This window comes from Diadema setosum, chromosome 13, assembly GCF_964275005.1.
Source record: "Diadema setosum chromosome 13, eeDiaSeto1, whole genome shotgun sequence".
Lineage (NCBI taxonomy): Eukaryota > Metazoa > Echinodermata > Echinoidea > Diadematoida > Diadematidae > Diadema > Diadema setosum.
In genome coordinates, this window is record NC_092697.1 from 12,955,597 (window position 1) to 12,969,190 (window position 13,594).

Here is a 13,594-nt window from a genome sequence, read left to right on the forward strand (position 1 = left end):
TTCACATCAGCCCGAAGAGAATTAGCTCGATTTTTTTTTTCGAGCTAATTCGACAGCTGAGCATGCGCAAACAGTGTCGGGTATACCAGTAGAGAGCTAGGCATGATGGGATGCATCGCGCTAATTTCTTGAGGCGATTTCACATTATCAGATAGCGCGCTAGTCCTCAGAATTATCCCGCTATTTTGGAAATTTCCCGAGTTGGACTTGAAAAATTTTCTCGATCAGAGCGATAAAATTAGCGCGCTAATTTGTATTTACATTATCAAATAGCGCGCTATTTCGTGATCGGGTTAATTTCCCAAGTCAGAAAATAGAGCGCTATTTCGAAACATCGGGCTGCCATAGCGCGCTATTTCGAAACATCGGGCTGATGTGAAAACGCCTATTTTGACTGGGCTCATAAATGCTCTTATTATAGACCTGAAAGATTGAGGATCTGCAAGCTTAGGCCTACCTGCAGGCCTACTTAGACTTAATCAACGTGAGGGGCTTAATCTACTTGAGATATCTGCATAAAAAGTTTAATTCTAGAGAATCGAGTACACACAGACCACAAGAATGTTGGGGCTTTCACCAATCTCGGGTGGAAAATCAAATCATGGCTCCCATAAGAAGTCAACAAGACGAGATATTATAGATCTCGCCAGCTAATCTTCTCGTACCCGAAGAGACTGAGAAAATGAGATCGATCGTGACTGACATTTTTTTTTTTTTTTTTTTTGTGACTGACATTTTTGCCTTCTCGTACCTGAAATGACCTCGTCTTCTCGGTTATATATATATATGTATATATATATATATATATATATATATATATATATATATATATATATATATATTTATTTATTTATTTCTTTATTTATTTATGCAGGTTGGCCCCATCAGTGATTGAGTACATGTACTGTTTTCCAGAGGGCCTTTTAATATACATGCGAGAAAACAATTATGTAAGCTCCCTATACAGGATTGCACATAATATAAAGAACTGCGAGCATAGAGCTATGCATACGATTTATTTGTACATGCTGGAATTGCAGCACAGGAATAATAGCGGAAACCTGTTCCAGAAAATACATTTTGGGAAACATAATATCCTGGAAAACAATTTTTCCCCCGCAAGTGAACTACTTAGTGGACAGCGCTGTGCGTCCGGCAAATGCCAGATGTTTTACTGGAGACAGACAGGACAAATGGTTGACTGGTTATGTTATTCATAATCCACAAAGGATTGTTTGATATTCTGGAAGAAGAATTACGCATTAAACAACTGCCAATATAACAAACAATAGGTATCCCTCCTGTTGCTTGTCGACAGGTCCTGACCAGAATTGCATATGGTATGTAGATCATTGTTGGATTTTATCGAATCAGCTTTGCAAGTTACTAGACCTATCCACTATAATGTCACAATAGCATGTTAAAACAAAAGCTGAATTTATTGAAATTTAATTATTAAAAGGAAAGAAACCTGGCCAGGAAGAATGTTTAAATGAATGGTGTTAGAAGACATGGGATGGATGTAAAGGTTATAATGGTGACAATTATCATAATTTTGCATATGACACAATTATTCAAGTCAGTCAATTACTATCAGACACTTCCTTTAAAACAATCATTCAATGATACTCTTGATGAGTATTATGCTCTGTACTGTTTCATATACATCAAAATGATAAGATTAGATATGCTGTTATAATTATAATCTATGCACTAAATGAACATATACTGCAGTAACACTGTTTGATATGATGCACAATGAACAGGATGATAACATTTGCTCTCCTATCTGGTCAATATACAGTGATATATGTGATTCAGAGTTCCATAAAATATCATGTAAGTCCTACTCATGTAAGCGTTATGTATAATGCTTTATTATTTTATGTGGAACTAAAATCACTTGAATTGAGTTTAGGCCTATACCTTTGAAAATGAAGCGTTCAAGCACGTCGATAACGACGTTGCTGCATGCTGCATTGAAAAAAAAAAAGCAAGATCTCTTGAGAACACGTCGTGTTCTCAAGAGATCTTGCTTTTTTTTTTCAATGCAGCATGCATACTTCAGACGATGTGATAAGTTTCCTGCATGGTATCCACCCGCCTCAAATCAGGCAATAATGGGCCTTGGGACACATCAGAATCATATTTCACGGTGGTATAACAATGACTACAAATACATTTTGATAAAGATTAACAACTTTGGATTAACAATGCAAACTATAGCTTTGGGTTTCTCCGTGGTGTTACCATAAACTGTAATCTTCATCATTTTCGTCAATGTCGTTTTCATCATAGCTTTTATTTTTGTTTTATGGTGGTACATAGCTGCATGTTTGCACCTGCTACTCCATAATGTGAATCATCAAATCCTCCGTTCTCCAGGAAAGACAGTGGATGAACTGGCGGATGGGTGATTACCGTTAGCTCTCTACATGGCGGCAATTACGTAATCATTGCAATTAGCCGATGAACAACGAAGTTATTTCTCACCCATAACTGTCTCGATGGATATTCACTAGCCAGAGGGGGAGAGAATGAGGGAGAGAGGAAGAGGGAGAGTGATTGGAGTGAGGGGGGGGGGGGGGGGGATATACCCCTACCTCACCGCGACAACAAAACAACTGAAGCTCAGTATTTCTTTTTCTTCATTACTTGCAACAATGCCTCGTGCCGTTACTTTCTTCAACCATGGACCTACTATATACACTACAAATGTAAGACAGCTTTTAGGAAGGGAAAATGACAATCCGGTGACAAAACTGATGAACGCAGATAACGTACAGGGCAATCCATAGATTGCGCAGAGAAGAGAGAATGAGAGTATGTTGCACTAACAGTCATGCGAGTTACAAGTTAATCTTTTTTGTCAACAGCAGTTAATTGTATTTCCGTGTATTGATTTCAGGGAAGTACAATATCAAAGTACTGAAAAAAACCATAAAAACATGATAAGATCCAAAACATCAGTGGCGGATCAAGGCGGGGGCTCACCGAGCGCGCGCCCCCATTTATTTATTTATTTTTGTTAAAACAAAAGAAATAAAAGGAAAAAATTGGGGTGGGGCGCGTGCGCCCCCCTTTTAATTTTGTAAAGGCTCCCCTCTTTACCGAATTCCTGGATCCGCCCCTGAATACATTAGTAAATTGATGTTGCTCAACTCAGCATTATACCGATGGGGATGCTGCATGTGCCGAAAGCCTGGGTCCATATTTATGTTACCATTACCTGGGCATATGGAATACTTAGTACGGTCCTTTTAATTTTTATAATCTTGCGTTTAAAGTTGTATAACATCTGTATTCATACGAGTAAATAATTATTCGAATTGAAAATGATGCGAAAGGTTTTTATTTTTTTTTCTTCTTAACAATGCCATCTTTTTTTCTTTTTTTTTGTCATGAACATCGGGACATGACTGTACCCTCGCAGCCGCTGTAAGTAAAAGTCTCCATTCTCTTTTATTCTCCAATAAAAATTTGCCAGTAATACATGTCCTCAAAATGTAGGTTATTATAAGATGAGGGACTTTTTGTTTTCACGTAGTTTTAATTTCCGGGTCACTTGTATTAGGTGGCTTTTCATACTTTAAGCAGCCGCATTTCAATGTTTGTTGGTATGCAAGCTAAGTGACTGTATCAAGTTTTATTGAAAGAAAAAAGAAATTACAAACAAATCATAAGATATCTCTTGATTTGAATGTCTTGTCATTTTTAAGATTTATTCATATATTTGAGCGCTAAAAACAAGGACTATTATGACCCCCTTCTAAAGTACATGTGTATATACATCCTTATTAAGTACTGAAACAAAGCGTTGTTAACTAAGTCCTTGGAATTAAAAACTGGAATCTTTTTTTTTTCTTCTCAAATCCTCGAATCCATTCCTCGTTTCACGATAGACGTGATAAACACAAGTTTGCACAGTCTGCTGGTAGCCCTCTCTGCACCCTGACTGAAATACCATTGACATAATTTTCTGTAAAAGCATGCTATTCTTAAAGGCATAATTTACCATTTGCAGATGAAACAAAACCCAGTACTAGTACTTTAGAATAGTTCTAAAATGTTAGTTATAGGGATAGAACAACCACTGTAAAAATTTGAATCCGTATACCCGTATAATCGTACAATACAAAGTATTGTTAAATACATAAAATGTGAACAATAGTTATAATAAGAATGCCTCGAGATTAAACCGTCTACAATTATGGTTTATTGAGAAAAATGCTGATATCTCCTTATATTTCAGGCTTTATCGCGAAAAGTCTATATGGAAGGATGTTTTGTGATACAACAGACCTACACTATATGCATCAAATGTGATATCTTGAACATTTTTAAAATCCCTGCTCCCAAAGGTAAACTGGACCTTTAAAGGGTTGAGATGAGGATTCAGTTTTCAACTTTTTGCGAGATGTTTTGGAAGTCACTTAAGAAATGCAAGAGAGCATACAATTTCACAAGAAATTCAAAGTTTGTGGTTGATAAAAATCGGTTCTGAAACCGCTGAGATATCCAAAAACAAAGTAAAACAAAGCAATCCAAATTAAAAGGTGGATCCCACCTTTTATTGGGGTCGCTTTGTATTGGAAATCTCAGTCTTTTCAAAACCGTTTGTGCATCAAATAAACAATGATTTCCTCTTAGAATGCATGCTCTTTCACATTTCATAAGTGGTTTTTTAATCATCTTATAAAAAATTAAAAACTTGAAGCCCCATCTCAACCTAAAATTATACCATTTCGTTATAAAGGATAGAGTAATCAGACATTTTATCAATTTCTTGTCACTGGATGCGTTGCCGCTCTCAGTCTTCCTGAAACGGTGTCCCTCGTCGAGATCTTTAGCCTCGTCGACTCTAACAACGATGGCCATGTGACGTCGGTCGAGTGGACAGCGCTCTTCAGGATAATTATGTTGATGTACGACTCGAATGGTAAGCGATGCTCGAAGTGTCCGCACGTCTACGCATAATTATGTTTAGAAGTCGATTTTTATCATCTATAGTTCTACAATGTATTGCGCACAAGCCTATTATGTACAGTATTATGCAAAGAACAAGAATGGTAGAATTTTCATCAACGTCTGACCTATGTACTAATGAAGTTATAGAACTTCACCGTCTCATGAAATATTGATATTTATGAGCAACTTTCTTTTAGATGATAATAGGTGACGCGATAGTATGACTGTAATGTGATATGCCACACAAGCCCCTCGATCTACATACAAATCGTCACTTAATTTCACGTGGAAACGAAACGAACAATTAGAATTAAGAACACCTGCATCCTTGATATTTTTTTATCAAAAAAGAGAGAGTTATGATGTTGTGACCTCAGCAAATCTGCGTAATTATTTTGTTGAATACCCCGGTGTCACTGTTCTCCGAAAACGTTGGAAACGTGTATGCATAATAGTCTGTAACTGCAGGAACCACGTCCAAACAGCTGTCTGTGTCTCTTTGAAAATAAATTGTAATAAATCTCTTCAACTTTTGATTGTCTATCTTCTTATCAACTCGCTTTTAACTCGCTCATAGTGCAATTTTGCATACAATTCGACCGCGTCACTGCTGATGCAATATAATAGTAATAATATATCCACTTTGCCGAACTATCATAGGTGGGCTATCACTGTCAATATTTCGCCGATCTCTTTGTAATGATATTGCTTCTTATAGGTGATGGCAAACTTTCTCTGGCAGAAGTGCAACCAGCTCAGCGAACTTCTACGACCATTCGGCAGAAAGGTGAGAAGTACCATGTTTCTTGTTGTTATTGTTATTTATTCATTTTTTAAAAGACAACTGTCTTACCCAAACTCTATCCCTAGTATTCTTTTTTACATCTTAAGACTTCCTGTGCAATAGCCAATGGCGTTATTATTCACTAGTAAATATTTTCCCCCCAAAAAAGTACATTCCTCCAAATCTTTGCATTTGAATTACATTAAACTTCAATTTTAAAATAGACATCAGTGGCGGATCCAGAGGGGGGGGGGGGGGGGCACCGGGCGCGCTTTCGGGACCTCTATAGTTATATATAGTTATAAAAACAAACCAGAAAATTGATATTGTTTGCCCCCCCCCCCCCACCCCCTTTACGTAATTCCCGGATCCGCCCCTGGACATGACTGTAGCATAGCTTTTTAGGGAGCAATCATAAAATCATATTGCTGTCACATTCTACATGAATTCACTCTGTCCTTCGTGTTGTCTCTTTCTTTAAACTCCTACTCCTCCCAAGGTGGCAATCAAGTGTCAGCTGCCGAAGTACAACCAGTCCCGCCAGCAAGACGCCCGCCGCAGCCAGAGAGCGTGCCCGTTGCACAGATCCCTCCGCTGAGAAAGAAAAGTCCCATCAAGTATCGTCAGCCAAGACATTGACATGTTTATCGGTCGAAAAGATACGAGTGATGATGAAGAATACACTCCAGCTATGGAGGAGTTGGTTCTCTTGCAATTCTTGCATTCTTTTGCATGATGTAGATTGTAGATACGTTGTTTTGATATCATAACCTTTTGAGCCATTTTGTAACTTTTTGGTACATATACCCGTATTAAATGCCCAATGAATGTGAACCTGTTCTCAAATGGTTTGTGATTTTTAGCAGTTTTGATTGTGAAAGTATTGATTGGGTTGAAAAAACTTTGAGAGTATGAATGATACACGAATACCATGTAGGCCTAACGCGAGAAGTCAGGGGATTTGCCATTCTTCATCGCCTTGAAGAGATTCTATAGACGAAAGGTACAACCCCCTTCCAATCATACGACCTCGAGAAAGAGAGAATAACAAAATACACAAAACAGGCAAAATTATGGTAAAGACTGTAGAATTGCAGAAATAATTACCATCAGTGTATAAGTGTTATAATTTTTCATAAGGGGGTGCAAGTTTTTACATTTCTAGTTATTTTATAATACATGATAAATATGCACAAGGTCGTACGCAGTGGTGGTGGGAGCATTTATTTGCCCACCTACCCTCGAAACATTCAAACCCTCTTTATTTTAGACTCGATTATTAGATTTTCAAATGATTTGATTAGTTAATTAGAAAATCACCCAACAATTAAATAATTTTGGTCTGCTTCTGGTTGTTCGTCGAGTTCCGATGATCGTTATCTATATTATCACGAGATTAGGCTGCACATGGCATTTTTGTGATATCTGTTTATAACCACTGCATTCACTGCAACACTGCACACACAGTATACACTAATAATTGTTTGCTTGTTTGTTCGGCCCTTGAAACTGCTTAATGTAATGCTATTTATACATGTACACAGACGCTCACGTTCTACTTTCAGCTCTTGCCACATGAAGGTGGTGCGGATTAACGCAATACAAACAGTGACAAAACGAAATCATCTCCCTGTCTCCGAGAAAAATGACACCGATTTATGGCAGCGGTATACGCGGAGGTTGCAAATGACTGACAATTTATTCTAATCTGTCTGAGCATCATTATGGATCAGTGTTCTTCAAAGCATGTGTGCAGCCAGTATAATACATAATGTACATTCATTAAAAAAAAAAAATTGCGAGAGCCAACAAAAATAATTTTTCTCCCCCTACTTGTGATACAGGCTCTATAGGATCAGACACTTTGTCATTACAATCGAGTTGCGTAGGGAATCTGAACATGCAATCCTGAGTTGGCTTGCGTAAAAGAAGGGCTCTTGTGAGGGGGACAGTGCCGTAGAAATGTGGGATATCATTTTGCGCCCTCTAAGTCTGGCAAAGTCCAGTTTTCCAGTCTAATGTCTTCCTCAACATGAATTGAGACCGTAATATGCCTTCCGAAGTTCCACTATTATTCTCTACGACTATTCTCTGTGGAGGACAATCACTGTAAAGTCTGCAAAATCTCTAATTTCATTCGTATTATACCCAATAGGCAGTCTCTTTATTCAGTGATCCTAAATGTTTTAGTGTTGGTCTTTGCATTTTTCGAAAAAAAAAACAACAACAACAACTGATGTCATACACTAATGCGTAGGGGTCCGGTTTACACGATTCGTCATATGTGGTCGTACCACGTACATCCAACAAGATGATAGGTCGATATTTTCTCCCATTTCAAAATCATTATTAACGCTCCGATCCATTGCCACCTCATAGATCTGAGACTCTCCTTACTCGTCCTCCTCCTCCTCCTCAATGGCTGGAGGAATTCTGTCACCAAGGAGAGCCTTGAACTTGTACTCCTGAAGTCCTCTTTTGTTCAGGTGGTCCATGAGGAAATCAGCCCAATCTTTGTTCCGTCTCGGGAGCTCAAACCTCTCTGCAGCCATCCGCCTCTTAATCGATCCCACGAAGCGTCTCTGCTTCTCGTCCACCTCTTCGAGCTGATGCGTCACTTTGTAGAAGTTGAAGAAGCTCTGGTTCATGCTGTCAAAGTACCTGGAGCATTCCTCCCGGAGTCCCGAAGACCTTTGGTCGATGACAGTGGCCTTGTCAGAGCCCGGCTGTCGGGAGAAGGGGCCACGTGAGATTCGGGACCACTTTTTGAGGGCCCTCTCTAGCTGACGAGTGGCGCACTTTGACACTTGGAGCGCCGAGTTGAGATTTCTCATGAGTTCGGAGTTTGGGCAACCGTTCAGCAGGCTTTCGTTGTCGAGGAAGTCATCGCCTTCCTCACTCGACTCGCAGAAGAACTCGAGCTCCTCCTCTAAGTTGCCTTCATCTTCATAGGAAGTTTTCATCACAGGCTTACGGACTTCCTTTTGAATCTCAACGTCACTTTCAGCTGTGGGTTTATTTGAGTCAACGTCTTCTGCGCGTTCGTTGTCGGCCATGTCAATATCCCAGGAGCAACCTCCTCTGGAGAAGATTACGTCCTCCTTAGCGTCGTTTGAGCTACTTTCAACCCGCTCCTCATCATAAAAAGCGTCAATGTTCCAGAAGCAACCTCCTCTAGAGAAGACCACGTCGCCTAATATTTCTGTTTGTGCAGATTCACTTTGAACCTCACAGCAGGTAGACGATGCTGAGGTGTCATTAACAGATGGTCTCGAAATATCGGTATTTGAGTCTTTTTCGACCTCATCATCACTCCGATTGATAACGAGGATATCAACTTTGTTATTGGAAGCTTCATTTGTATCAGCACCAAGCCCAACTTTATCGTCAGGACAGTGGTTCTTCGAGTCCAGGCCTGACTCACTAGGACTATGCCTAGTCTCCAACGGAGATAGTTTGGAGTTCAGTGGCTGGCTCTTACTAACTCTGATGTCGTCGTCGGGCACTGCACCGGGAAGGGTGAAACTGAAGTTGGTCAAACTGGTGTCGGAACATCCGTGTGTGCGTCTCCTATTCGACTGACCTGTTCTTACTGGGTCCGACTGGGATAATGTCAGCCTACCCAATTCTTGTCTCACCGTTGCTCTCACAGATTTCGATCCTCTGACATTTCGGGAGCTAAGTGCAGCCTCATCCTCACCAGTATAGGGAGATATCTTATTTTGTGGACGAATCCATAGTCGCCTGAAGAACGGGCGCCGAGAACCTGGCGATGATGTAGCGGCTCTTCGAAATGTCTTCTTCAGACCGTGCGTGAAGGCAGAAACCCTGGGATTGGGCATGCGCCATGGACAGCACGATCTTTTAGTGTCGTCATAGCAACCATCGGATGCAAGAGTCATACTTGGTAGACTAGTAGACATTGCTTCCTGTAATAATAAATTTGTAAACTACATTATTAAGTGTTGCTTGAAGGATAAAGCATTATAGTACATTATTAAGCATTATATTCACAATTACATGTATTCATCCAAACAGAAACAAGTAGAATCAGAGATTAAACTTAATAAAACACAAATATGACTTCACAATCATCCACAAGAAAGGCATATCATTTATCAATGTGTCTACACCGTGCTTTTGCAACTAGTACTTTCTTTTCTATGAGTCGCAGTGAAAATTAACGTGACAATGTCAACAACTGATTATCATTCTGCAGTGAAAACATTCTCCGAGCTATTGCCTATTAATAAACATAATACTGCATCCTAATCAAAGACTACTTTGCAGTCATCTTCAGTAATTATCATACTTTGCAGTCCTAACAATATGCGTTTTTATAAGCCTCAAATAAGATTTTATTTTCAGTTATCACGCTGATAGGAACAATTTACAGCCGTGTACACTCGTTAGATAACTCAGCAGAGACCCCCCCCCCACACACACACATAAATGCACAATGTAGTTGACAGATGAAAACATTGCAATCCTTCAGTATCAAATCATATTACGCTATATAGACCTACTCTAAAAAATGACATGGTACATCAACATTTTAAATGCTGTCACTCCTTTATCTGTTAAACTATTTTAACACTAAAAATGTTGGATTTCCATTATTTTTAGTTGAAAATGGAATGGTAGATCCAACATTTTGACTGTTAAATTTAACATTTACAGAAAGTTCGGGGGGGGGGGGGGCATTTGGAATGTTGTATAAACCTGTCATATTTCATCTTTTCTGTGGGGTGTCAGCATTACAAATGTTTGTATATTGATAATTTAATTTTTTCAAAGTCGTCGTAGTGGCAAGTTGAGAGTTAAAAGTGTATAAGTATAATGTACATTGTTTTCACTCTAGATAGCAGTGATACGACGTGTTGCTAATACGTGGATTATCAACCATTACTGTCATCTAATGTTAGAGAAAATGGCTCAAAAGAGAAGTAGGAATCTTACCGTGTGCGTAAAGTCAAATGGCTTTGTCGACATACGCAAGTCGCAACTCGAATTTCGAAAAAGATATTCGAAATATCACAGAAGGTAGACGAAAAACTCCGATTGCCTCAAGTGCAAATTCGAAATTAGTAGAAGTATAAACAAACCGCTATAATCATACATTCGTATGTGGCATGTTATTTAGTGACGACATAATGATGCGCGGAACTACGCGCTTCATAATGCTAAAGCTTTGTAAGTTGAGCTAAAGGGTACGTACAACGCATGCGCAAGGGAAAGAAAATGGTACAGTCAGTTACGCGCGCACACACCTATTTTTACATGAATATGGGTACTCTGGTAAAGCGCGCAAGGGGGGGGGGGGAGTGGAGGGGTCAACCATGGCAAAGATGTAGGACCCTATGCGTTAATTAGATTAAAATTTCCGGCATTAGAATTGTAATGTCAGGGCAACAAAGTAACAATGTACATAATTCGAGCTAATGTACGAAATGGCACCATAAAATTGAATAAAACCGTGGAAATTTCATGAAAGTAAAATTCTCGCATGTTCGCACGAAACAGTGGTATCGGTCCAAACTACATACACACGCAAACAGACGAGGCGCGCTCACAGTGGACGCGCTAGCTCTGATGTCATCGCTTCCCAACTCTATCAATGCTCAGAACACGAAACAAAAAATAATGGTAGTGTTGGTCAGTGATTTAGCAAAATAATTAGGCCTACCCGGGAAACCACTCCGGGCAATTACTATCCCCTTATTGTACTCAGTTACCACAGTTCTACAATGAAATTGTGTGAATGAACATAAAATATACTTTGATGGGTTTATAATTTGATCACTGAACTCTCGACAAAACAACGAAATAGTTGAATAGTAATTTACATGTTAATCTTCATGATGTATCTCCGCAATGCATAAGTTATCGAATTATCTGTATTCTTCACCCTTGATAAACATTTTTTTTTTTAATAACTCCACAATGATGATGAAAAAATAAACAAACAAACAAACACAAAGACAAACAAATCTGGGAATTAACCGCTGCTGGCTTTAGATCGGCTGAACAATCAATGCCTGCACATAATTTGGTAGAAAACTGGGACAATGTCTAATACAGGTGTATAGTCTGATACATACTGCCATTACGCCTCCTCTTTTATTTATTGTATTTATTTCCACTCCGCCTCACTCTCCACTATTTTCCTCTTCTCTCTGCCTCATTTTCTACACCGCCCTGATGCAACCACACTTTCCATTCCGACTCATCATCCACCATTCCATATTTCTGGTTTATACCTTTAATACTCTCTGTTCTACCTCAATTACTGCTTTGCCTCATTCTCAACGTACGTATCTATATACCCACACAGTCTCTATCCTTGTCTTAGACCCCGTTTACAGTGCGAGGCTCGGCCGCGGCCGAGCCGCGGCCGAGCCCAGCCCCGCTTCAGTGTAAACGCGCAAAAGGCCAAATGCGAGGCCAAAATTGGCCTCGCATTTGGCCTCGCTCTGGAGGTGGTCTCGGCCGCGGCCGAGCCGCGGCCGAGCCCTGCCACTTCTTGGTGTAAACGCAAACTGGGCCAAATGCGCGGCCAATTGCGCGGCCAATTTTAGTCTGGCTTCCAAACCCTCTGCCTGTATCTTTCGCTATTCAGGATATTAACCCCCTCAACGTCGAAAACTAGTATAGTTTAAGGTGGTTTTGTCCTGCAAAGGATTTTTTTCCTTCGGCAAAGGCCTTTGCACGAACGGCGACTTCGTCGCCACGGAATTCATTTGGCAAAGGGTCTGAAAACCAGACAATACCAAATCGCATTTGTTTACAAGCAGAGCGCCACTACGACAAAATATTGAAAGGTTGGAATTAAAAGCGCGGCCGAGCCCAGCAGTGTAAACGGACAAAATTGCGAGGCTCGGCCGCGCAATTGAGGCCGGGCGCGGCCGAGCCCGGCCCCGCACTGTAAACGGGGTCTAAATCATCTCATTCTCTCTCCACTCTCCCTCACCCCTCACTCATCATCACCATTCTATTTCATTTTGTAATCAAAAGGCATTCTAATTATTTACACATAGCCTTACCCTTTCCCACTCTCAATTTTGCCTCATTTTCTACCCTGGCTTATCCCCCCCCCCCCCCCCCCCACACACACACACACACACACTATTCCCTAGCTCTTCAGTCTTCTATCATGTCCACTCTCCCTCACTTCCCACTCATTTCCTTCGGCATTCCATCTCATTTCCTAATCAATCTCAATCTCCATTCTGCATCAATACCTACCCTTTCCCCACTCTACCTATTTTCTACTTTAAAGGTTATAGGTATAGTTTTGGTTGAGACCTAACTTCAGGTTGCTAACATTTGGGGAGAGATGAGAAACCTTGAATGAAATATGAAAGAACATGTACACTGTACACGAAATTCCAAGAAAAATTCAACGTTTATTCGATGTAAATTGGTTTTGAAACGGCTGAGATATCCAAAACATCGCGATCGTAATAAAAGGTGGGGCCCATCTTTTATTAGGATCTCTTTGCTTTACTCTGTTTTTGGATTTCCTGGCCATTCCATCACCAATTTTCATCAAATCAAGTTTGAATTCCTCGTAGAATGGCATGGTCCTTACTATTTTATAAGTGGTTTCTTGGTATCTCACAAAAAGATAAAAGCCCAATCCTCATCTCCACCAATACTATACACCATTTAATTGTACCTCATTCTTTGCGCTGCCTCACTCTCCACTTTCCCTCATTTTCTACCCTGCCTTATTCCCCTCACTCCCTATCCACTCCACCTTCATTTCTACTCATACCGAATTCTCCACTCTGCCCCCCCCCCCTCTTCACTCTCTCATCTTCAACTCTCCCCCAATCTCTA

General features: G+C 40.1%; 1 protein-coding gene across 1 annotated transcript; it reads left to right on the forward strand.

Moving 5' to 3' along the window:
- The first annotated feature begins 3,034 nt into the window (after window positions 1-3,034).
- On the forward strand, window positions 3,035-6,586 carry LOC140237312 (uncharacterized). Its single transcript, XM_072317251.1, has 4 exons — window positions 3,035-3,438; window positions 4,815-4,939; window positions 5,687-5,755; window positions 6,252-6,586. Exons 1-4 carry the CDS (start codon window positions 3,374-3,376, stop codon window positions 6,389-6,391), a joined length of 399 nt encoding a protein of 132 aa, XP_072173352.1. The 5' UTR covers window positions 3,035-3,373; the 3' UTR covers window positions 6,392-6,586.
- The last annotated feature ends 7,008 nt before the right edge of the window (window positions 6,587-13,594 follow it).

Excerpts from the sequence above, each read along its gene's own strand:
- LOC140237312 (XM_072317251.1), top strand. The coding sequence starts at position 3,374 with ATGCCATCTTTTTTTCTTTTTTTTTGTCATGAACATCGGGACATGACT. Across the intron at positions 3,439-4,814 it reads ACTGTACCCTCGCAGCCGCT|TCTTCCTGAAACGGTGTCCC; the intron begins GTAAGTAAAAGT and ends TGCCGCTCTCAG. Across the intron at positions 4,940-5,686 it reads GTTGATGTACGACTCGAATG|GTGATGGCAAACTTTCTCTG; the intron begins GTAAGCGATGCT and ends TGCTTCTTATAG.